We start from the raw sequence: 26,449 nt of genomic DNA, 5'->3' as shown, positions 1-26,449 counted from the left end.
GGCTGGGGGGGCAAGAGGGAGGGGGCAGGGAAAGGAGGGTAGCTGTGAGGGGTGGGTGAAGGGGGGCAGGTGGTAACTGTGGCACTGAATCAAGAGGGGAGTAAACAGGGAAGGGGGCGATAGGCTTGTTATGGAGCCTGATGGCTGTTGGTACAAAAGATTTGCCGAGACGTTTCGTGGTTTGCCGGGGGGGGGGCTATGAGTCTGACTGTATGAGCTCCTCCTCCCCGTTAGCTCCTCATGAAGGGAATGGGAGGCGTGATTTTTTTCGTACCCGTTTTCCGCAAGGGAAGACCCGCCCTTACGCTATCTCTGATTGGCTAACCCTAACATTAACCAACGGAGGCAACGAGTACTAGCCAATCAGAGGCAGAGTTCCCGGAAAATGGGTACGAAAAAAATCACGCGAATGATTCGGAGAGATTCATCAAGATGGCGTCCATCTTCCTCCTCATCCTCATCCTCAGCCTCATCTTTTCCGCTTCCGGTGTGGGAAGATGGCAGCGAATTCCAGTTTGCGGCGGCCTCGCCCAGTACCGTCCATGCAATGTCTTTGTCCACATCTGCGTTTAAGTTTGGTCTTAGTTTGATGGCTGGGAGAGCTGGTGTGGGATCGGCTGGGGGACACTGGTCTTCAGCGTCCGGTGGGCCTCTGAACCACGGCCCTGCCTGGAGCTGCGACCGAGGAGGACGCACCGAGGGCGGTCTTACAGGACGCGGAAGCGGGGCAGGCTAAGCTAACTGCTAGCCCATGCAGACCGGCGGTTCCGACAATCATCCTGGCTGGCATTCGTTCCCTTGGACAGTGAGTTTTTTATTTTATTTTATTTTTTTAGTTTGGATATATATGTCAGTTTAGATATATGTGTTGGTTAGTACGTGTGTTCCTGAAGTTCTTGTAGTTTTTGGACGTGTCTTTGTCTTTGTGTTGCGCTACTGTTGGCTGGGGGAAACGATATTTCGTGTCATTTCACTGATTGGTTGATTTTATTTCGACCATGATGAAATAACAAAATAAGATATATAGGCAGGAATACAAAACAAATGGAAACAACAGTGAACATATTTTGCAAACGCTCTGTAACAACACAAGTACCATGTTAAAAAAGGGCATAGGACGAAGTAAAGAACTTTTCTGGCCCTACTCCTTTCTATACATTATCAATCCAATCAATCCAATCAAACCAAAAGTGAGAGGAAGAAAGAGGAAGACCAATGCATAGAAACCAAAAATAAGCAACAAAATAACAAGAAATAAACAAAACAGCACAAGTCAATCAAGGCACCTGACACATCCTGTGTCATGTCGTTATTCCAGTCCATCTCGTTGTTCATCCATTCTATATTCGTTCAACATGTTATTTTTAAAGAGTTGTTTAAACTTACTTAATGATTTACACGTCCTCATGTCTTTTCTACAGGTGTTCCATAGGTTGACTCCTTTGATGGTTATACAATGAAGTTTTGCATTTGTCCTCACTAACTGTTTTTTGAACGTACATATTCCTCGGAGATGGTGTTTACTTTCCCTCATTTGGAACAACTTTTGGACACTGTTTGGTAACTGCTGATATTTCACTCCACATGATTTGAATTGTTTTGAAGTCAACCACATCCTTAAATGTTAGTGCTTTCCGTTTGATCAAGAGTGGGTTTGTAGGCTGTCTGTAAGTGGTTTTGTTTACAATTCTCATGGGTCTTTTTTGAAGGATGAAGGTTGGATCTGTGTTTGTTTTGTATGTGTTCCATGGAAATATGAAGGAGCAGTACAAGGTGTATAGTGCTGGTTGATGTAGGAGATTTTTGACTTTATGTAATATTGCAATTGACTTTGATATTTTTTGGCTTCCAACATAATTTATTGTCTATTTTTACACCAAGAAATTTGATTTCTGACAATCTTTCGATTTCTACATCATTTATCGTGAGCTTCTTGTTTGAGTTTGTTGATCAATTCCCAAATATTATACATTTTGTTTTGCTTAAATTTAGTGTTAGTTTATTTGAATCAAAGCAATGAAATGACAGTGTTCCTGATTCCTGATTGCTGATCCTCCCCTCTGCCACCATCTCTAGGTCATCCAGGTCAACCCCAACTACTGAGCTAGCCTTCTTCACCAGCTTGTTCAGTTTGCTGGTATCGCTCATGTTGGTTCCACCATGATGCACCCAAACTTGCTTGCTGGTAGTCCATCGAGTCCGGTGATGACATCCCTCCCTAATGGTGTGTTCTTTGATGACTGCAGAGTCCAATTCTTGATCTACAATCTTTTATTGCACGTTGGGCATATGAAGTCTGAGTTACATGCTTGTGTGTCTCCTTAGTCTTTTCTGTCGTTTTTTCACATTCCTCTCCATTTCCAGCTGTTCTGCATCTCTGTGGCAGATCTCCCGCCAGTTGGAACGGTTGATGGTAGCTTGCTCCAGTCTCAAGGGGTCGATACAACACTTCTTCAGCAATGTTTTTAGCTGGTCTTTGTATCGCTTCTTCTGACCACCTGCGGACTGGCAGCCCAGATGAAGCTGTCCATACAGGACTTGACGTGGCAGGTGTTCTTTTTTTTCCACAACTTTTTTATTGAAATTTTACAATCAAAATATTGTACATACATATATGAAGTCAATGTTTATATTTACATAGAAAAAAAAACAGCAACCAAGATTCAACATATAAAAAAAGATAAAAACAAAACCAAAAACAAAACAAACATATAGCCTGGCCGCCTAGCTAATTAGAGAAAACACAGCTTGTATACTCAAGACAAATAAACAATATTATAAAATGAAATGATGGATTATACAGGAAAAATATAATGGTAAAAAATAGTTAAGGGATACACCCAGGGGCAAAAATCTGATATCAACTTTGGAGGGGACAATTACATGAAATTTTCTCAAGCGCAGTTCTTGAGGGGGATAGCAAAAGTAGTGCTGTAACACATAGCCTATGTGTTGTAAAATGTTAAATGTATATTGAGGAACCATAATTGCATTGCTAGTTTCTCTCAAATTCAAACAGCCACAAACACTGGTTGATGCTACTGTAACTTAGCTAAGTTGGCTAGCAAACGTCAGTTAACCACTAGCTAACATAAAGAGTGACCTGTAATTCAATGCAGCGAAAATGAAGACTAGTCACGATTATCAATGTGTTTTATTGTATTGAGTGGTAGAAGTAAAGAAATGTCTAACATATCATTTGTTTGAACTACTTACTGGACTGGAGGTTAATGTTAGCCACCAAAGAAAGACTGTCAGATTTCCCACATGCACTGTAGGAGGAGGGGGAGGGGGGGAGTGGCAGTGGACCAAACCATTGTGATGTAAAGGGCGGGGGATCACGAACTTTTGAAACTTAAATATGCGCTATTAAGTGTCTATAATCAGCACAAGTGCTTTCGTTGTGTATTATTAATCTTATTTAAATTACATAGTTATGTTTATAGTGATATATTGGGGGGGTATATCATATTTTCCCAGAATGAGGCCCCCCCCATCCCCCCCTGGGATTTCTGCCTATGGATACACCCATATCGCCGCACATGTAAAAAGATTACCCCGAGTTTATGGGGTGTTTGTGGGGTGTCAAATGACTGCAGTTCCTTAACAATTTTAAAGAAAGGACCCCATGTTTTATGAAGTCTGGTTGTTGAACCCTTTGTGACACATCTTATTCTCTCCATCTTGATAAAATACAAAATGTCCCTGAGCCACATAGAGTGAGATGGAGGAGTGAGTGATTTCCCCCATAATAAAATGAGGCGTCTGGCCAGAAGAGTTGTGAAAGCTACCAGGTCTGCTTTATATGATGGTAATGGCAGGTCAGCAGGAGGGACACCAAAGCAAGCTGTTAAAGCTGTCGGCCTAATTGGGATCTCAACACTATTTGAAATTGTTTTTAAAATGTCTGACCAAAAATTGAATAGGGAAGGGCAGGACCAAAACATGTGACTATATGTGGCCTGGGCCTGATGGCATCGGTCACAGGTGGGATCAATGTTATCATAAATCTTAGCTAACCTAACTTTAGTTACATGTGTATGGTGTACAATTTTACATTGAATCAGTCAGTCCATGTCTAGCACAAATTGAAGAGGAGTGGACCCACCGTACTATTACCTCCCACTGGTCTTCTGTGATTTCTACTCCCAGGTCCTCCCCCCATCCCCTCTTAGTATTTTGCAATGAAGTGGCAGGTGTTCCTGATGACATGCCCAAGCCAGCGCAGTTGGTGTTCAGTGACCATGGCATCTATGCTCTTGCAGTTTGTCCTAGCAAGAATCTCAGCATGAGGAACACGGTCACGCCACATGATCACCATGATTCGCTGCAGACACCTTATGTGGAACCGCTCCAGCAACCTTAGGTGGCGGCTGTATGTGACCCAGGCTTCACAGCTGTATAGGAGAGTTGTGATGCAGATAGCTTTGTAAACGGCAATTTTGGTGTGCAAGTGGAGGTGTGTGTCGTGGAAGACCTTACGTCAGAGTTTGCTGAAGGCTACAGAGGCTTGTTTGATTCTATCATGAGTTTCATATCAGTGTTGCAGCCCTCAGAAAGGATGCTGCCCAAGTATTTGAAAGATGGAGCAACCGAGAGTGGTTGGTGTTTTATAGTGAAGACAGGCATAGTGGGTGGGGGCTGGACCTACATTGGTATAACACCTCAGTCTTCGTGGTGTTGACTGATAGACCCAGCCTGCTGTAGGCTTTCACAACTGCAGCAAGGATGGTTTGCATGAAAAGGTCCTGATGTTGTTCGTGGCACTTTTCTTGTAGCTGTCTACTGTGAAACTCTTATCCACAGTACTTCTGATCTTCCTGAAACCGCATGGTGATTTTGGCAACAGATGTTCTGTCAAGTGCATCACCATCCTGCATAGCATGACCTTTGCTAGGACCTTGCATGCAACAGCTAGTAGGGATGCACCATGACTGTTGCTGCAAATGTACTTGTCACCCCAGTTTTTGTACAGGGTGACAATTTTAGCATCCCTCCATTGTTGAGGGACACTCTCCTGGTCCCAGACCTGCAAGATGTACTGATAGATCATTCTGGTGCACAATTATCCTCCTTTTTATGAGTTCTGCTGAGATACTAACCCTGCCAGGGGACTTATTGTTCTTAAGGGAGTTGATGGCTGCAAGTACTTCTTGAAAAGTTGGTGAGTGGTCAAGGTCTGAGATGGGCAGACAAATTGGCAGCTCTTTCAGGATGGATTGCTCGATTGGTGAGTGCTGGTTAAGTGAGGTTTCAAAATGTTCAGCCCACCTCGCCAGGATCCCCTTTTGGTCTTTCAGGGTTGTCAGTCGGTCTGCTGACTTTAAGGGTGTGAAAGAACTGTTTCTACGGCCACATATAGTCTTTATAGAATTGTAGAAGTTGTGCACATCATTTCTGTCAGCATATGATTGAATCTTGTGAGCTTTTTTCATCCACCATGTATTTTGCGGAGCGCTGTTTGCCACTGCTGCTGAAAGATGGCGGATGCAGCGCAGTTGAGAGTAGCCCCGTGTGCCCTATGCATGGTTGCCGGCAGGGATGTGATGGTGTCAGAGTTCTTGTTGAACCAGTCCTGATGTTTTCTGGCCCTGTAGCCTATAGAGTCGATTCCAGCTTGATGTAGCAATGAGGTTAGGGTCCATTTCTTATCAAAGAAATTGTCAGAACTCAGAATGGCCTCAAACTCTAGTGCCATCATGCCTACAGAGCGCCGGAACTCATTTCATACTGGGGCTGACTTCAGTTTAGCACAGTTCAGTTGCTTTTTTATGGGTTTCTTGAGACGCTGTGGGGGGCGCACTTTGATGTGGAGCTTGGTCATGATCAGGCAGTGATCTGTCCAGCATGCTGCACCTCTCAAGGCCCAGGTCAGGAAGACATCCCTACACCCCCAAACACACACACACACACACACACACTTTTTGGCCAACTCCTATTGATCCATATGCACGTCCATCAACATTTCTAAGTAATTTCTGATTCCTGGAGCAGATTATAATTAGTAAAAGTGGAAATTGAGTTATAATCTAAAATCATCTGAGACTATAAAGCTAAATAATCTTAAATTACAATCTATTAATCTAATACTATAATTAGCGTTTCACACTTTCACATTGCGATAACAATACACATTGATTGGGTACAATCACAAAAACTAGAGATTAGAGGGACATTTTTTTTGCAGATGATGAGCAGAGGTTACAGAATGAGACCTGTTCCAAGGCGTCCAGGTAGCGTAGCGGTCTATTCCATTGCCCCCAATACGGGGATCGCCGGTTCAAAGCCCCGTGTTACCTCCAGCTTGGTCAGGCGTCCCTACAGACACAATTGGCCGTCTCCGCGGCATGGATGTGTTCTACTATAATACATCTGTGGTCCGCGGGTGGGAAGCCGGATATGGGTATGTGTCCTAGTCACTGCACTAGCGCCTCCTCTGGTCCGTCAGGGCGCCTGTTTGGGGGGAGGAGGGACTGGGGGGATAGCATGATCCCCCCACTCACTACATCCCCCTGGCGAAATTCCTCACTGTCAGGTGAAAAGGCTGGTGACTCCACATGTATCGGAGGAGGCATGGGGTAGTCTGCAGTCCTCCCCGGATCAGCAGAGGGGTTGGAGCAGCAACCGAGATGGCTCGGAATAGTGGGGTAATTAGCCAAGTACGGTTGGGGAGAAAAAGGGGGGGGGGGGTCCACCAAAAAAAAAAGGATGAGACCTGTTCCAGTGTTTGTGTCTATTTTATTTCTATGAATACAAGGTTATTGAAATGTAATTTTAGTACTGTTGTCAATCTATTGACAATCTTGTATAATAACACCATGTTACCAAGAGCATGCTGGTGGTGACAGTGATCGCATCCATCACAGTCAACCAGTCCTGACAGCCGACCAAAACATTTGACAGACTTTTTAACGCCCAACACTTTTCATGTGTTACAGCGAATGTGATGCAAACTGCATGCTGGCGGCCTTGGCGGGCAGCCACAGACAAATCTATGTACAGGAAACACTGCTCTCTCATTTAGTCTTTCTGTAAAACACAGATTAACCATTCAGTGAGACGTCTGCTGTGTGTTGGAACATGTTACCACAAAACTGCCTCAATGTGAAACTTTAGCCAGATGCTGAGTTCCTTCCTTCTCGTCTCTCTCTCTGTGGTTTCCTGTTCACAAACCCCATCATCTTCTCACCCACTCTCACACTCTCTCTCTCTCTCTCTCTCTCCACCTGTCTTAACCTTCAGTTTAATACCCAGGCTTTGTCCTTTTGTCTACCCTCTTCATTTGTATCATCCAAACTAAACATGAGACTGGACGTGTCACACATAACTGGGACCGTACTGGGAACTGCATGCTCTCTCCTCTTTTTGACCTCTTTCATACAAGGTAACTTCACACCACATCTCCTATTGACTGTGTCTAATTTCATAACAAGTAAAGATGAAAAAGTGAATACTGGCTGTTTTGAAGGCCATGGATCTCAGTCAGATGTGAGTTGTAATGTGTGAGACTCAAAGATGGTTGAATCAGTTCATGTGGATACAACGTTTCTAAACGTTGTATCCACATGAACTGATTCAACCTTCTTTGATTTTGAAGCCATGGGAAAATGCTGTTCCGTTTACTAATGATAGTGACATATGGCTCAGAGAGTTGCTGATAGGTTGTATGAATAATTACTTGATAACCACAGTATTGAATGTCTTGATGCATGCTCAATAATCCAGGTAAGAAAATCAAAGAAGATTGGATCAGTTCATTTGGATACAACGTTGTATCCAGATGAACTGATTCAACCTTCTTTGATTTGAATTGATTTGACTTGATTTTGATTTGATACAACGTAAATGTTGTATCCAGATGAACTGGTTCAACCTTTGATTTGATTTGATTTGATTTGCTGCAACGTAAATGTTGTATCCAGATGAACTGATTCAACCTTCTTTGATTTTACAATGTATGAGACTGTTTTTCTTTTGTCGTCTGTCATGTTTGGCAGGGCTGCTTGGCATCGATGTGTTACACCATCAAACCATGGAGGCAGTGGCGGGCCAGAGCATCGACCTGCCATGTATCGTACAAAACTACACCTCTCTTAATATTGTCCAAGTTGAATGGAGTAAGATGAACAACACAAAGTTGGCTGTGTACAACTTAATCCACGGAGGTTATGTATTCCATCCCAATGTCACTATCTGGGCACAGAGGGCAGGGACAGACGAGCAGAGCACGCTGATTGGCACCAATCTGCGGCTGCAGGTGGTGGGAAAACAGGACAGTGGGGTCTATATCTGTGACATCTCAACCTTTCCACTGGGATCCATCAGCACCAGCACCCAGCTAAAGGTCAAAGGTCAGAGAAATATATTTATTTCCACGGGAACAAACATTTCAGGTCAATACTATGTGTCAAAGACCACAGTTAAACCCAACTTTTCTGTTCTATTGTGGTCTTTATACATATAATATAGTAGCAAATTCAGGGGGCAGCTGGGAATCTGCCGGGCGACTGCGCTAACCAATCAACTAAAGGGCCTGACCTGTTAGCCAAGGGCTAGCGAGTCTACACAACTGTGGTCATTACTCTGCCCCCCTCCTTCGGGAAGCACGTCCCCACGCTTCAGCATACCAGCTCCCCCACGCCTCTGGGCGCCTGCACTTCTGATGGCCTCACAGTCTCACCATCTCACTTCTGACACTAATGTAGCGATTTCAGGGGACAGCAGGGAACCACCGCAGCCAGGACGCGAACCTGGGTCGGACCCTTTAGTCGACTGGTTAGCTCAGTTGTCCGTGGTGCGGGCAACCGGGGTTCACGTCCCGGCGGTGGCAGTTCCCAGCTGCCCCCCTGAATTCGCTGCATTGGTGTCAGCTGTGAGTTTGTGAGACCGTGAGGCCATCGGAAGCACATGCGCCCAGAGGTGTGAGGGAGCTGGTATGCTGAAGCGTGGGGATGCACTTCTCGGAGTCCCGGGGACCTGGGTTCGCATCCCGGCCGTGGCGGTTCCTGGCTGCCCCCTGAATTCGCTAAAACATTATCCTTCATGGCATCAGGGTGATGTCACTCTACCAGTCTTAGCAAAGAGTCATTCAGTTTGCAATACACGTCCATTTACATTTATGTAAATGACTGATTGGTTTTGTTGTAAGAAATCTCTCTCAGGTGTCAATCATTAAACTGACAAGCTAAAACGGACACGAGCCACCCTGTATCTATACCGCCACCATTTACTTTCAGTCATCTGTACCTGAAGTGAATGAAAATAGTCTCCATGCTATCAGTGTAACACAAGGATAGAACAAAATGGCATGGATGCATTGTCTGCAAACGGTCAAAGGCTACAGTCCTATCTGTGGTCTGAGCATGTTTACCCGATTCTTCTGTTTGCAAATCCCCCCTAACTTGTGTCAGTATCTCTACAAGCGTTTCACTTTAATAGAATAGAATATTTTCACTGTAATACAACCCAATTTTCCCTCGAGGATGAATAAAGTATTCTGATTCTGATTGATATCCCCGTTTTATTCCAACTGGAGATGTCAGTCAAATTAAATGCAACATGAACAGCAGTTTTGAGGTCCACCGGGGGGAGAACGTCTCCATTCGCTGCACGGTGGACACGTCCTCTGGTGCACAGTACTACAACTGGACAAAGGTGAGCCATCGTCTCTCTGCTATTATTAAAGCTGAAATAGGAATCAATCTTATTCCTATGATATTGTAAACTACTAATAAGACCCGGGTCTGACCCTTTAGCCGAGCGGTTAGTGATGCAGCCTTGTGGTGCAGTACACCTCGTATCGAATCCCGCACCTGGCAAGAAAATAACCGGTTACAATATGAACCATTAACCCCACGGCACATTACCATGGAAGTATTGTGTATTGCTTAGACTAAGTGGCGTTTCGATGTATCTCCAGGTTTATGGGATTTGATGAGTTTGTGACGCGGCGGTCATTTTGACCGTTTTCAAAATTTAATAACTTTGTGGGGAAAAAAATACAGACCTGCCGCTCCGTGAATGCTCCTAAAATTGCATACGTTTGTATTAAAACGAGTTTTAGATCAATTGCACACACACACACACACACACACACAAAGTTATGGTAAAATCTACCTAAAATGACCATGAGTGGTCAAAATGACCGCGCGTAATTTGCGCGTCATTGAGCACTTCATGTCACTGTTTATGACGTGTGTTGTCGCGTCATTTACTGCGCGAAGTTCATCGCTCTGTCCTAGAAACCCACTAGCGCCCTCCAGTGCAGAGAAATGGTCTAAACTTGATTTATGATTATTTCCAACATGTCTGGTTACAGCCGTTTCAGACGCACCATGACTACCACCGAGGCGCTGCAGTATTTACAGGCATTGGACAGCGGCCATTTTAAATGGTTTGAAAAATAGTATTAAAGTTTTTAAAATATTAATTTTGGTGTCAGTTAGTTTCTTAACAGACATACTAACATATTTAATGCATTAATATCTCAATTGGGTATGTATCTTGACAGACTATAGAGTTTAAAAACCGTGGGCGGTCATTTTGACGGCCCATGGTCGTTCTAGTAGTTTTTAAGTTCCAGCCATGGTTTGGGACTGTTTCAATTGTTAGTTTCAGTTTTTTTTAATATATATATATATATATATATATATATATATATATATATATATATTTCACGTTTTATATGTGTTGTTACGTTTGTTAGGTTAGCAATATGTGTTTTCAGTTTTGTTTTTCAGGTAATATTTTCACTTTTTCAATTTTACTATTCAAGTTCGACCATGTCTCTCTGGTTTAAATTGTTTAAAAATAGTATTACAGTTGTTGAAATTGTAATTTTAGCGTCAGTTAGTTTCCTAACAAACGTACTAACACATACAATGCATTAATATCTCAACTGGGTATTTATCTTGACAGAATATAGAGTTTAAAAATCGGCGGTCATTTTGACCGCCCATGGTCATTGTAGGTAGGAAATCCCGGTCGTTAAGTTGCACGTGTGGTAAATCCAGTAAATCTGATTGGTCCCAGGATGAAAAGTTGCTGTCGGTGAACGAATTTCTGCAGCTCAGCTGGGTGACTGACGCTCATGCAGGAGTCTACAGACTGACTGTCGACACAGGAAACAACCAACTGCAAGCAGCTTTCAACATCACTGTGCTGACGGCAACCTCCAACATGGAGAGAGGTGACTAACCTCAAAACCATAATTTATCTTCTTTTGATGAACTCTGGATCTTGACACACTGTTTTTCCACCCCAACTGATGATAATTAGAAACTATTTCCTCAGAGTTTCTCTGAAAATGAGGGAGTATTACATGAAAACTAGTGTTGGTTTGAGTTTATACTTTACATTACCAAACAATTCAATGTGATGAACCTCACATATGTAAGCAGATATTGTGATATATGTCGGTATAAAATTCCAGATAATTATGGTGATCATAATAATATTTTAGGGCGGCACGGTGGTGCAGTGGTTAGTGCGGTCGCCTCACAGCGAGAAGGCCCTGGGTTCGAGCCCCGGGGTAGTCCAACCTTGGTGGGTCATCCGGGGTCGTCCTCTGTGTGGAGTTTGCATGTTCTCCCCGTGTCTGGGTGGGTTTCCTCCAGGGGCTCCGGTTTCCTCCCACAGTCCAAAGGCATGTAAGTCAAGTGAATTGGCCATACTAAATTGTCCCTAGGTGTGAATGGGTGTGTGTCCAGGGTGTCTCCCCGCCTGCCGCCCAGTGACTGCTGGAATAGGCTCCAGCATCCAGGCGATCCTGAGAGCAGGATAAGCGGTTCAGATAATGGATGGATGGATATTAATATTTTACATTTTACCCAACACTAAGTGAGACTATACCTTTGTGTATCTCTATCTTTCCATCTCTTCAGGGCTTTCTTAATAAAATCTATAGAGTCCAAGAAACAATTGAATTTAATGTGTGGACAAATGCTGCCGAACTAAAACTCGGTGCTTATTAATTTTGTTTTTCCCTCCAATTTTCACAACAGCTTAAACGACGGATATAGACTTAAGGCATTCTGAAGCTGCTTACCATGCCATGAGATCAGGGACTATTGATAAGGAGCAACACAATATTATAATATTTTATTATAACATCATATTTGGCTCTCAAACACTTCCTCTTGCTGAGAGGAACAACTTTTTAAATCGATTCATACAACTTCAAAAATTAGTTTTGCTGGCTGAACACACGGGATAGGGCAGAGCCCAAGATTTTATTTCTGGTTAATGAGTGTTATTTCTCAAACCTGAACTAATTTATTCATTTAAATGTGAATGAATTTAGAAGGGGGGCAGCATGGTGGCGCAGTGGGTAGCGCGATCACCTCACAGCAAGAAGGTCCTGGGCTCGAGCCTCGGGGTTGTCCAACCTTGGGGGTCGTCCCGGGTCGTTCTCTGTGTGGAGTTTGCATGTTCTCCCCGTGTCTGCGTGGGTTTCCTCCGAGTGCTCCAGCTTCCTCCCACGTTCCAAAGACATGTAGGTCAGGTGAATCGGCCATACTAAATTGTCCCTAGGTGTGAATGTGTGTGTGTGTGTGTGTGTGTGTGTGTGTGTGTGTGTGTGTGTGTGTGTGTGTGTGTGTGTGTGTGTGTGTGTGTGTGTGTGTGTGTGTGTGTGTGTGTGTGTGTGTGTGTGGGTGGGTCCTGTCATGGACTGGCAGCCTGTCCAGAGTGTCTCCCCGCCTGCCACCCAATGACTGCTGGGATAGGCTCTAGCATCCCCACGACCCTGAGTTAGGATAAGCGGTTTGGATAATGGATGGATGGATGGATGTATTAAGAAGGCGTTCTAGTCTTCACGGAAGTGGCAAAAGCTGCAGTAAACCACTTGAGTCACTGAATCATCACATACTGGTTACAGGCTATAGAAGTAAATAGTCCAAAATCAAATAGACAAACAATCCAAGAGCTGCAGGCCTCTGTTACTCGATGGTCTTACACCCCCCCCCCCGTATAGATGATGTTCCTGAGAACAAACACAACCCAGACAGACGTCAGCAGTCACATCCTGTGTTTTTGTGTCTGCTCTTTCTCACCACAACCTCATGCAAACACATCACCAACAACCAGTCAAACATGCACAGTGTTTGGTCCACAGAGACATCCATCGACAAAGAGAGAGTGAGTAACAGAGGAGGTTTCTATAACAACATAACACATACATCACATAAAATACCGTTTCTAGATGCCAAAATTGCATTAGAATGACCATTTCCTCTGTGAATCAAACAAAAAAAAAGTGTCACTGTCAAAAAAATGTCGTCAGTATTGTGCGACCCAGCGACCCTCTTCAGGTGACACAGGGGAGTGTTCTGCTTCATTAACCCAATGTAAGTGAATTTAAGTTGGCGTGGTACCTTACACGTTGATTGGACAGTTATGGTTTATGGCGCGTTTTAATGCCCACCAAGTGAGTCTTTCCTCGACCTGAAAATGATTGACACCCATCTAACCAATCAGAGAACACCAGTTCAGCCTTTCCGATCCTGTTGACTTTTCTTCAATCTTCACCATACTTGTCGTCACCCGATTCGTTACAGAAACCCGATTTGTTTTACGCATGTGTGAAAATGCGTCTACTTCCTGTCACCGCTGTCGTTTTACGGCATTGTCGAAAAAGGTGATCCCATCGCCTGATATGGATTCTTTTGCCTTCTACCATCATTTGCAGGAATACCTCTTAAAAGGTGAAATTGCCTCCAACGTTGATCGCACAGACCGAGTGAAATTGAAATGGGCATCGGGTAATGACAATACCTTTTGGTATTCGAAGCACGGTGAAAGGTAGGATAAGAAAGATAAGAAAAATAGATTAGCCTAAGATGAATTAGTGATTACTATAGTAGTTTAGGCTAACGTTAGTTGTTCTAGCTAGCTAGCTGCTAGCTGCTAGCTCCTGTCCTGTCTTTCACAATTACAATGGATGCAAACATCGTGGACCAGATCCTACGGGAATCTTTTCACACTTTCCAATGAGGAAAAACTAGGAGTGAAGGCACATGGGAGACCAAAGGCCCCCCCCCCCCCCATCAAGCTGGTGCAGAGATTGGAGTTTTAAGTGTTCTAGGTATGACAAGGTGGAGTGGCTAACGGGGAGTGTGCTAACAAACCACTTGTATTGCTGGCCTTGCAAGATGTGTAAGTGTGCGGCTGCAGGAGATGGGTGTTCCTCAAAGTTTGCAAGAGATGGATTTGAGGATCTACGAAATTTTGACAGATCTGTTAAGCTTCATGAAAAATCAAAGGAGCATGTCAGTGCAGCCGTGCAATCAAGTCTGTTGGGAAATGTGAGGATTGATACACTGATTGATGAAACTAAGCATCTCCAGTTGGCAAAGCATAGCAACACGGGCCGGAGAAACCATGACATTCTGAAAAGGTTGATTGATTCGGTGTCATTATTGGGTCATCAGGAGCAGGCATGTAGGGGGCATGATGAGAGTGAAAAGTCCGATAATAAAGGAAACTACAGAGAGATGGTAGAAGTGTTTTCCCGCTATGATGGTGTTCTGGCTGCTCATTTGAAATCAGTGAGGGATGTTTTAAAAATAGAACAGGGGGGTTGGTTGGGAGGTTGCTTCACCAAAAAATTTGGTCAGCAGCCGCCACTGATGTGCAATGATGATTAGGAAAAAAAAACTGGAGATTGGCTACCGGACTTATTTCCTTTCAAAGTATCGTGGATGTCACCAAAAAGATGGGTGTGGGATCAGGCGGGTCGCTGAAGGTACTACCCCCAAAAACAAAAGGTGCACAAAGTCTGAAGTTATTCAATGAAACGAAGCAGCAGTTAGCTTATAGGAGCGAAACAGGATCAATAACCGTTACTGCAGTATTATTTGTGACTGACCGGTGTGCTGATAGCTTGTCTGTTGTGTTCCTTTCAGATCTTAACACATCATCGGGTCCACCTCGTGTGACCGATAGCCATACCATATCACCCAGCACCAAGAGCCCTCATCCTGCTATCAGTGGAGCGTGGACCACGAAGATGGACCCTAACGTGACAGCTGACGAACTTACGGCCACGACCTCAGATGGAAATCACAACACCTCTCTGAATGTATCATCCTCTTTCTTATCTGACCGAGTGAATATGGCCGTCACTGACCCCTCCACCATGCCCTTAAACCCGGACCACTTGCATAACTCCACTGATGTGGCGGTCACCACGACCTCCATCCCTTCTCCATCAGTGTCCTACGATCCATCCACAGTCCAATTACAGTCCTCTTCAAGTGACATGAGCATGCCGACTACTGTAGGATATGGTGGACCTGTGGAGAGGACCGGTGATGAGACAGAGTCCAAGGGCACAGAAAAGAGCTCCTTCACATTGACGGCAGAGTCCAGCACCCTGAAGACGACTGCGACGAAACCAGAAAAACCCACTGCATCCACAACTCTAACCGATGAAGACAGCATCGGAGACATGATAGAAAAAGGTAATGATGAGATGAACCAACACTTTGCTCTCTTTTTGCTTATCCCTGTGCGAGATACTAAGAAGTATAGTTAGCAAGGATTTAGATTTTGGATTATTGAACATAAAGACGTAAGGATTTAGTGTACTCCACCAGGATACTTCAACAGTAGTGATGAGTGATGACTGACACCAAGGCCTGAAAAAAACCGGATGCTGCATTTATGAGATGGCTCCTGGAAAGTTCCTGTTGCACCAACAAGAACAGATCCACAAGATGGAGGAGGTTCAGCACAAGTTCAAGTTTAGGGTTCAAGTTTAGGGACTGCTGTAAAGTCATAGAAAATGGAAAATTATGATGTTATTCCCTGTGGGGTTTTTTTTTTTGTCACATTACTGAAAACATTTTACAAACAGTGCACACTAATAATAATAATACATATATACATACATGAGTCAACAGCATGCTACAGCACTTCCATAGTAATACTATAGGAACACTTTCTGCACTAGACTATAGTAACAGTATTAGTTAAACTGTTTATATTGTAATGAAAGTAAGAAAAACTTTTATTTTTACAACATTTTCTAACACATGGTTAAAAAGTGCAACAGAAAAGCATAATACATATATATACACACAGTGCATCCGGAAAGTATTCACACCCCTTCACTTTCCCCACATTTTGTTATGTTACAGCCTTATTCCAAAATGGATTAAATTCCTTTTTGTTCTCATCAATCTACACACAATACCCCATAATGACAAAGTGAAAAAGGTTTTGTAGAAATTTGTACAAATTTATTAAAAATAAAAAACTGAAATATTGCATGTACATAAGTATTCACACCCTTTACTCAGTACTTGGTTGAGGCACCCTTGGCAGCGATTACAGCCTCAAGTCTTCTTGGGTACGAAGCTACAAGCTTGGCACACCTGTATTTGGGGTATTTCTCCCATTCTTCTCTTCAGATCCTCTCGAGCTCTGTAAGGTTAGATGGGGAGTGTCGCTGCACAGCTATTTTCAGGTCTTTCCAGAGATGTTCAATGGGGTTCAAGTCTGGGCTCTGGCTGGGCCACTCAAGGACATTCACAGACTTGTCCCAAAGCCACTCCTTCGTTGTCTTGGCTGTGTGCTTAGGGTCGTTGTCATGTTGAAAGGTAAACCTTCGCCCCAGTCTGAGGTCCTGAGCGCTGTGGAGCAGGTTTTCATCAAGGATCTCTCTTTACTTCGCTCCATTCATCTTTCCCTCGATCCTGACTAGTCGCCCAGTTCCTACCGCTGAAAAACATCCCCACAGCATGATGCTGCCACCACCATGCTTCACTGTAGGGATGGTATTAGCAAGGTGATGAGAGGTGCCTGGTTTCCTCCAGATGTGACATTTGGCATTCAGGCCAAAAAGTTCAATCTTGGTTCCATCAGACCAGAGAATCTTGTTTCTCATGGTCTGAGAGTCCTTTAGGTGCTTTCTGGCAAACTCCAAGCGGGCTGTCATGTGCCTTTTACTGAGCAGAGGCTTCTGTCTGGCCACTCTACCATAAAGGCCTGATTGGTGGAGTGCTGCAGAGATGGTTGTCCTTCTGGAAGGTTCTCCCATCTCCACAGAGGAACGCTGGAGCTCTGTCAGAGTGACCATCGGGTTCTTGGTCACCTCCCTGACCAAGGCCCTTCTCCCCCGATTGTTCAGTTTGGCTGGGCGGCCAGCTCTAGGAAGAGTCCTGGTGGATCCAAACTTCTTCCATTTACGAATGATGGAGACTACTGTGCTTTTCGGGACCTTCAAAGCTGTAGAAATTTTTTTCTACCCTTCCCCAGATCTGTGCCTCGATACAATCCTGTCTCGGAGGTCCACAGACAATTCCTTTGACTTCATGGCTTGGTTTCTGCTCTGACATGCACTGTCAACAGTGGGACCTTATATAGACAGGTGTGTGCCTTTCCAAATCATGTCCAATAAATTGAATTTACTACAGGTGGACTCCAATCAAGATGTAGAAACATCTCAAGGATGATCAGTGGAAACAGGATGAACCTGAGCTTAATTTTGAGTGTCATAGCAAAGGGTGTGAATACTTATGTACATGCAATATTTCAGTTTTTTATCTTTAATAAATTTGCCAAAAATTTCTACAAAACCTTTTTCACTTTGTCATTATGAGGTATTGTGTGTAGATTGATGAGAAAAAAAAAAGGAATTTAATCCATTTTGGAATAAGGCTGTAACATAACAAAATGTGGGGAAAGTGAAGGGGTGTGAATACTTTCCGGATGCACCGTATATATATATCGTTTTTTTCCCCTGGAAATCGTCAATGGTGTTGATAGAAGTGCTCAACAAATGAGGAGCGGAATATCAATATAGATGTAGGGAATTTTTTTTTACTACATAGCAGTACAAGCTTGTTTCGTGCGTTGCGCACTCATCAGCTGCTAATGTGAGTCAACAAAGAAAACACACAGTATACGTTTTCCCGCGTCACGCTCCTAATTTCGGTGGACAGCAACCAATCAGATGAGAAAACATCTGAACCATTACAACCTATGGGGGTAGGTAGTTACGATGCACAGAAACCAATGGTGGGGTAGAGAACATTACAACCAATGGGGTAAGGGGCTGGAGCTTGTTTTGACAAAGCATTTAAATGACGAGGGCACTGTTGAAATAGCCTACATTTAGAATATAACAAGGTAACGTCAAATGAGGTAATTTATGTATATCATATAGTGGGGTGGTGTTGCGGCACAGTCGGAAGGGCAGGCAGTTAAAATATAAAATCTAAAAAAAAAATACAACATCTAATAAATGTCACGTGTATCATCTAATGGGGGGGGGAATAATAAAGACATTTACTTGTAATTATAAAGAACCTTTTTTTTCGGTGTCTACAGCTGGTGGCCAATTCGTTTCTACTATTCAAGGTGGACATATCAGGTCTGCAAATAATAAAATACTTTTCTGCCAAGCACAGGTTACATCTTTTACCTTTAATTGAATATGCATTGCTCTTTGCAAGGATTTTCCGTGAAATAGAGTAACCGATATTCTTGTCTACCAATGACCAAATGTGTCAGCTCAAGGCTGTTGCATTTTTTTGCATGCTCATCTCTGAAGCTACTCATATGGGTGTTAAACCTAATTTTAAAAGGGCCCTCTGTTAATCCCACGTAAGTGTCCACATTGCAGTTGTCTTCTCTTGTCACCGATGCCTGGTAGATGACTCCCTCTGTCTGGCATTTTCCTTCAAGGGGACATGATGCCTTAGCACGGCAGTTGCAGTTGGAGGTGCTTGGTTGCGGTGAGGGGGTCTGTGCCTTGGCCATGATGCTTGTGTTGTGGGATGAAATAACCTGCTGAACATTTGGCATGCAGCTGTAGCTCATTTTGACTGTGTTTCTGTTAAATATTTCACTCAATTGATGGTCTGGGGTAACGCACTCGTTCAAAAGCTTGAAAAATTGTTTTCCGATATTAGAGACCATGAGAGTCTCTTATTTATGCTCACTGGGATATTTTTCAAGAGGAGAGCAGATGATTGCTTTCTCTGTGGATGTATTGCAGTATATTGTTGGGTTTCGTGTATGGCCTGTATGTACCATTTTTAAGGTCTAATGAGATGTCGAGGAAGTCAATTTGGTTTTTTGTTAGCCTCAATTGAAATTTTTTGTCTGTTGCTTGCGAATATACTACACATTTTCCTTTTTATTCTGTCAACTTCTCTTGCCGGTTTGTTGCAGACTGCCAGCCTAAATATGAGACTCTCATGTTTATCATCCAGCGAAGCCATCTTTAATGAAGCAGCCCCCCCATACCAAGAAGCCTTACAAAAATTTGGATATAATTTCAGGCTTAAGTACAGTCCACCATTAATTAGCGTCAGCCAGCAACAAAAAAACAAACAAACAAACAAACAAAAAACGCAGCAGAAGTCAGAACATCACCTGGTATAATCCTCTCTACAGCGACACCGTGGCCTCTAATATTGGAAAACAATTTTTCAAGCTTTTGGACGAGTGCTTTACCCCAGATCATCACTTGAGTAAAAATATTCAATGGAAACACAGTCAAAATGAGCTACAGCTGCATGCCAAATGTTCAGCAGGTTATTTCATCCCACAACACAAGCATCATGAACAAGGCACAGACCCCTTCACCACAACCAAACACCACCAAATGCAACTGCCATGCTAAGGCATCATGTCCTCTTGAAGGAAAATGCCAGACAGAGGGAGTCATCTACCAGGCATCGGTGACAAGAGAAGACAACTGCAATGTGGACACTTATGTGGGATTAACAGAGGGCCCTTTTAAAATGAGGTTTAACGCCCATATGAGTAGCTTCAGAAATAAGCATGCAGGAAATGCAACGGCCTTGAGCTGACACATTTGGTCATTGGTAGACAAGAATATCAGTTATTCTGTTTCATGGAAAATCCTTGCAAAGAGCAATGCATATTCAATTAGAGGTAAAAGATGTGACCTGTGCTTGGCAGAAAAGTATTTTATTATTTGCAGACCTGATATGTCCACCTTGAATAGTAGAAACGAATTGGCCACCATCTGTAGACACCGAAAAAATTATCTCCTTTGTAACTATAAGTAAAACGTCTTTATTATTCTCTTCCCCCTCATTAGATGATACACGTGACATTTATTAGATGTTGTATTTTTTTCATATTTTAACTGCCTGCCCTTCCAACTGTGCCACAACACCACCCCACTATATGATATACATAAATTGCCCCATTTGACGTTACCTTGTTATATTCTAAATGTAGGCTATTTCAACAGTGCCCTGGTCATTTAAATGCTTTTTCAAAACAAGCCCCAGGCCCTTACCCCATTGGTTGTAATGTTTCTACCCCACCATTGGTTGCTTTGCATCGTAACTACCTACCCCATTGGTTGTAATAGTTCAAATATTTTCTCCTCTGATTGGTTGCTGTCCACCGAAATCAGGAGCTTGACGCGGGGCAACGTATACTGTGTGTTTTCTTTGTTGACTCACATTAGCAGCTGATGAGTGCACGACACATGAAACAAACTTGTACTGCTATGTAATAAAAGTTTTTTTTACATATACATATATACATATACATATATGCATATACATATATACATATACATACACATACACACACACACACACACACACACACACACACACACACACATATATATATATATATATATATATATAGCGAGAGAGACAGAGAGAGAGAGAAGAAGAACAATACAACCATTTTAAGCAGAAAAATAACTGACAATTTAACAGCTACAAAAACTTGACAGATAGATGGACGGACGGACAGATAGATAGATAGATAGATAGATAGATAGATAGATAGATAGATAGTACACAGGTATGACTATATGTTACAGATGTGTACATGACATTCATGATCATTACATATATCAGTAGTTAGACTCATGGACAGACAGAACATATTGGTCAGCTCCACAAGCTTGCTTCTTATTTTTACTGCATGGGTTCACAGTAATGCCTTGTTCTCTTTCTGAATCTGGTCCTTAGATACTGGCCGCAGTCTGTGGTGGATTATCGTTCCAATACTTGTATTGATTGTTCTGGCAGGGATCCTCTACCGGATAAGAATTATCCAGAAGAGGTGAGATCTCTCGAATTACCTTGTCAGGTCAAGTAAAGTCGAGTCAAGTCAAGTCAGATTGGTCAAGTCGAGTCAGACCAAGTCAAGTCGAGTCAAGACAAATCAAAAGTCGAGTCAAGTCAAGTTAGGTCAAGTTAAGTCGAGTCTGTTTTTATTGCCTAAAATCGCAAGGTAGTCCTGAAGGGCTTTACAGTCAGCATAATATACAATACCCCTTATTCTCAGACCCTAGACTTGAATGAGGAAAACTCCACAAGAAAAACCTTATCAGGAAATAAAACAGGAGCGATCTTAGTAAGAGCAGCAGAGGAGGGATCTCTTCTAGGATGGACAGATGTACAAATTGGAAAAGTTTACATGGCTTACATCTTGATGGTACAGCAAATGGCCTTACCTAAAATTGAGTTCTTAACTTAATATGTATCAGTCTCAATTAAATTTTGATGCCTCTATATGACTGACATTACCAGATGACATCATCAACAACAAGATTAAATATTCTATATAAAATGCTTGTCTCTGGGGTCCATAGCCACGATTAGAGACACGTTACTTCATATCTTACCAACAGCTGTTTTTCTCTAAACATCCCCACATCACTCTCTCTTCTCTTCACAATAAATGCACCACCTATCGGGGGTGAATGGGGATCTCTGCGAGAGGCCAAGCTTAAATGTGGAATGAAGGTGTCCTTCTATCAAGCATTCCCGCTTTTGTCCAAAGCCAACAAAAATCCCAAACTTTAAATCAGGTTCACAGGTGATCAGAGAACGCGCAGCAGCAACAGGTGGCGCTGGTGCTCTTCGTATGATGTCCCATCAAACCCTCTCCCTCTCTCTGTTTCTGCCATCCATCCTTCTCTTCCGTCTGCGTTCTGTAGGATGGACATGCCTCCTCCTTTCAAACCGCCTCCTCCTCCAGAGAAGTACACGTTGGTGTACACGCAACGCAGCCCGGTGAACCGAAAACAGCCACACTGCCAATGGCAAGAGATATAGTTTTTAATCTTTACTTTTGTTCAAAAGCATAAACAAGCTAATTTGACTTTGATTTTTTTTTTGTCTTTTGCTGAAGTTGTGTCATTGTTGTCATAGCACTCGTGGTGTTTTTGTTATTTATGTCAAATAATGGTTTCTCAGTAGCTCTCTATAGAAGGAATTGTTTTTATGCTGTGTTGTGATAAATCCTGTGTGTTGGAAGCAAAATAAATGTGCTGTTTGTTGTAAGTGTTGGGCTGATCCTTTCCACACGTCCTGTCGGTTCACACTATGGAGCGAGAGGCGTTGGTTGGTCTGCTCGGCGGGCCTCGAGGAGCTGCCTGCTATTAGCATTGGCTTGACCCTTTACCGTTACCGTTGACTTGGTCACACGACGTCGTTCGCTGTCGATTCTGACCGGAGCAAGCCGGCATCAGCGACCTCCGGAGTCCACCGGAACCACAGAAGAAAACTGGTCTCAAACCAAACCACCAAACCAAGTCAGCTGGTGGACCAGACACTTAACACAGCGGCACACAGGAAGTGTGTGTGTGTCTGTGTGTGTGTGTGTGTGTGTGTGTTTGTGTGTGTGTGTGTGTGCCTTTCGTGAACTTTTGCTTTCTGAGCATTCTGGGCTATATACATCTATATTCATCTTAACAGTGTTTGCTTTTAAAAAATAAAATAAAACACTGACAAATATTCCCTTTCAGCTCTTCCATCATTTCAATCAGAACTTTCACTTCTGTCATTTTTGTATTCATTTTACTTTTTTTTATTAGAATGACAAAAATCAGTTGAACTCTTTTTTTTTCCATACTAAAAACCCAACACACACATACACGCACGCTTTGTGTAGATTCGTACACAATATCTACTACTACTATTTTCGGCTGCTCCCGTTAGGGGGCGCCACAGCGGATCATCCGTTTCCATCTCTTCCTGTCCTCTGCATCTTCCTCTGTCACACCAGCCACCTGCATGTCCTCCCTCACCACATCCATAAACCTCTTCTTTGGCCTTCCTCTTCTCCTCTCCCCTGGCAGCTCCATATTCAGCATCCTTCTCCCAGTATACCCAGCGTCTCTCCTCCACACATGTCCAAGCCATCTCCATCTTGCCTCTCTTGCTTTGTCTCCAAACCGTCCAACCTGAGCGGTCCCTCTAATATACTCCTTCCTAATCCTGTCCTCCTTCGTTACTCCCAATGAAAATCTTATCATCTTCATCTCTGCCACCTCCAGCTCCACCTCCTGTCTTTCCATCAGTGCCCCAGTCTCCAAACCATATAACATAGCTGGTCTCACAGCCATCTTGTAAACCTTCCCTTTAACTCTTGCTGGTACCCTGCTGTCACAAATCACTCCTGACACTCTCCTCCACCCACTCCACCCTGCCTGCACTCTCTTCTTCACCTCTCTCCTGCGCTCCGCGTTACTTTGGACAGTTGACCCCAAGTATTTCAACTCGTACGCCTTCGTCATATGTACACAATATCTACCTCTTAAACTGTACAGTGTGCTAACGTGAGTGTTTCCGGTGCACGGGGCTTGAAAAAGAAAGCTCGACTGTATACACTGAAAACTTCCTGCATGCTGCTGCTGCGGTCGGAAATGGAAAGTTAGAAAAAGCAATGATTGATCCTAAATCACTTCATTATTCGCATGTGCAGCTATGTGTGCGTGCACATATGCACGTGTGTGTGTGTGTGTGTGTGTGTAATTGAAATAAATGTGATCAATCGATGTTTTTGTTTTTTGTTCGAGAACATTTTTATCAAGACATGTTAGGAGGATCTTTGTCGTGTTGACACGACTCCATGCAAGTGGGATCCTGATATTTTGTTGAATGTCATTGAATAATACATTTCCTAGCCTTTCTATTCTTTTCCTTCCTTTTTTCGTTGGCTGGCTGACTTGAATTTTTTTCACAACTGCAAATATGTTAATAGGTATTGAATAAACATTTCCATCTGCACGCACCAACCCCGGGTCTCTATTGACGCTTTCGACAACCAAGCTGAAGAATGAGGTTACCTGGTTTCCTGTTTGTAACTGAAAAAGAACACAGAGCACAGAGCAGGTTAACTACGAGAGGGTAAAAATAGATTAATCTGAGAGAGAGAGCATGAAAGAAAGAGTGAGAGACAGAGTGAGACAGTGTATGAGAAAGAGTGAGACAGTGTATGAGAAAGAGTGAGAGACAGAGTGAGACAGTGTATGAGACAGAGTGAGAGTGTGTGAGAGAGACGAAGAGAGAGAAAGAGACAGAGTCAGAGAGAGACAGACAGAATTCATTTGAATTTGAGAGACAGAGTGAGAGAGAGACAGAGAGAGAAAGAGACAGAGTCAGAGAGTGAGAGACGGAGAGAGAGAGAAAGAGACAGAGTCAGAGAGAGACAGACAGAATTCATTTGAATTTGAGAGACAGAGTGAGAGAGAGAGAGAGGGAGGGAGAGAGACAGAGGGTGTGAGAGAGACAGAGACAGACAATACAAGTGCCTATTTGTCATGCCAATAAAGCACTTTTGGATTTGAGAGAGAGACACGGAGGGAGAGAGAGCAAAAGAGAGAAAGCGAGACAGACAGACAGAGAGAGAGAGACAGAGTCAGAGAGTGTGAGAGACGGAGAGAGAGAAAGACAGAGTCAGAGAGAGACAGACAGAATTCATTTGAATTTGAGAGACAGAGTGAGAGAGAGACAGAGGGTGTGAGAGAGACAGAGACAGACAATACAAGTGCCTATTTGTCATGCCGATAAAGCACTTTTGGATTTGAGAGAGAGAGACACGGGGGAGGGAGAGAGAGCAAAAGAGAGAAAGCGAGACAGACAGAGAGAGAGAGACTTCAAGACTCCTGGAATATGACAGGTAAGAGAAGAACATGTGGCTGTATTCAGTTTTAAACATTTTACAAAACATAAAAGTTGCGCTTTGCATGGGAACTCCTGAATTTGAGACGGTGCTGTCGGTGATCGCTTCGATTCCCGACGAGGGAATTTGGCTTCGAGCGACCACCGCCGATTTTCATTGGAAGTTGGAAAGTAAACGGTGTGCACTAATTGCTACAAATGAATACCGCGGCTCTTAAAGGGGGGTGTTTGTTGGGAGGCTCGACTTTGAGCCTCTGAATAAAAGACACGTCGCCTTTATTCGAACCTCCAGACCGGCTTCGTAAGGAGGCCACATGTCCTCCATCTCTCACCCACCTAAACTCTGCCATTCGTTCCCATTCTGATCTGAACCCGTGTTGGTTTGTCGATGACACGCTCCTTGTGTCTTGGCCTCTGTGGTGGTGGTTTCTACCGTGTGGCCACTTTACCAGCAGTGTTGCGGGTCAAGTCCAGGGTCGGGCCTGACGGCGTGACAGGCCCTGGACTGACGTCTCGACGTTGCGTGATAACCGAATAGAAACCACCGTTTGGACGTGCCGCAGTGTGTTTCGAGCAAATGTCCGGACTGGGTCTCCCTTTCTGCCTCTGCTGAAGTCCGGGAACTTCAGGGTTGCAGTACTGGAGTACGGACGGAGTCGGTCTCGTCTCAGACTGCACAGCATAACGACTCGGGCCTGACTCGGTCTGCAGACTTGGGAAAATTTAGAAAGACAGCTCGAGGACATAGCTTTAAATTACCCTTTTTTGTTTTTTTCATTTTTGAAATGAAGGTCAAACCTCCTCAGAGAAGAGGGTTCGGGTTGATAATAATGATGATGATAATGATAATAATGCATTTTATTTGTGGGCGCTTTTCAAAACACTCGAGGACACCTTACAGAACACGGTAAAAGGACAAAACAAGCGGCGCTGTATCAGACAGCGTGAAGTCAAAACGAAGCAGGGTAGACAATAAAAAGTGAACACAACAGATAAGTATAAAATCAACTTCTGCACAAAACTCAGTCATGATAAAATGCAACCTAAACCATTTTCTCTTCAATTTTATTATTTATGTATTATTATTTATTATCAAGTTCTTATTTTTTATTATGATTATCAAGTTATATCTGTGAAATATTGCTAAATTGGAATCCAGAACAGCAGATAAACGAAGGAAATGTGACGGTGTAGTGAAACAGTGACTTTTCCTACGACGGTGGACCACCGCAGCTGCAGTCCTGGTGTGTAACTGGACTTACACTGTTCTGGAGTCGGCCTGTGCACAAGTTCTGACTCCACTCATATGGACTTGAACTCGCCTCCTTAAAGTGTTGGACTTGACTCGGGCTCCTCCTGATCTGGACTTTTTCTCGCCTTGGGCGGTCTTGACGACAAGACCAGGATTTGATTGAGACCTTGATAAGATGTATAAGATGCTGGTTATCATCTGAGATACGTCCAAGTACTGAGTCCCGTATCATTTCTAAGTGACTTGGCGTGCAGTCTTGGCCGTGGTCTGATTGCAGTCA

General features: G+C 43.4%; 1 protein-coding gene across 4 annotated transcripts; it reads left to right on the top strand.

Moving 5' to 3' along the window:
- Positions 1-7,242: 7,242 nt before the first annotated feature.
- Positions 7,243-22,632, top strand: si:ch1073-15f19.2 (T-cell surface protein tactile). Of its 4 annotated transcripts, XM_056285124.1 has the most exons (8): positions 7,243-7,384; positions 7,998-8,351; positions 9,536-9,654; positions 11,032-11,188; positions 14,904-15,461; positions 20,976-21,069; positions 21,950-22,054; positions 22,297-22,632. In XM_056285124.1, the coding sequence occupies exons 1-8, from the start codon at positions 7,303-7,305 to the stop codon at positions 22,406-22,408; spliced, it is 1,581 nt and encodes a 526-aa protein (XP_056141099.1). In that variant the 5' UTR covers positions 7,243-7,302; the 3' UTR covers positions 22,409-22,632. The 4 variants fall into 4 exon arrangements, with proteins under 4 accessions (XP_056141099.1, XP_056141102.1, XP_056141100.1 ...); XM_056285127.1 differs by lacking the exon at positions 20,976-21,069; XM_056285125.1 differs by having other exon boundaries at positions 21,950-22,632.
- The last annotated feature ends 3,817 nt before the right edge of the window (positions 22,633-26,449 follow it).

Source organism: Lampris incognitus, chromosome 8 (assembly GCF_029633865.1).
Source record: "Lampris incognitus isolate fLamInc1 chromosome 8, fLamInc1.hap2, whole genome shotgun sequence".
NCBI lineage: Eukaryota > Metazoa > Chordata > Actinopteri > Lampriformes > Lampridae > Lampris > Lampris incognitus.
Note: the sequence above shows the minus strand (reverse complement) of the source record. Positions and strands in the feature narration are given on the sequence as shown.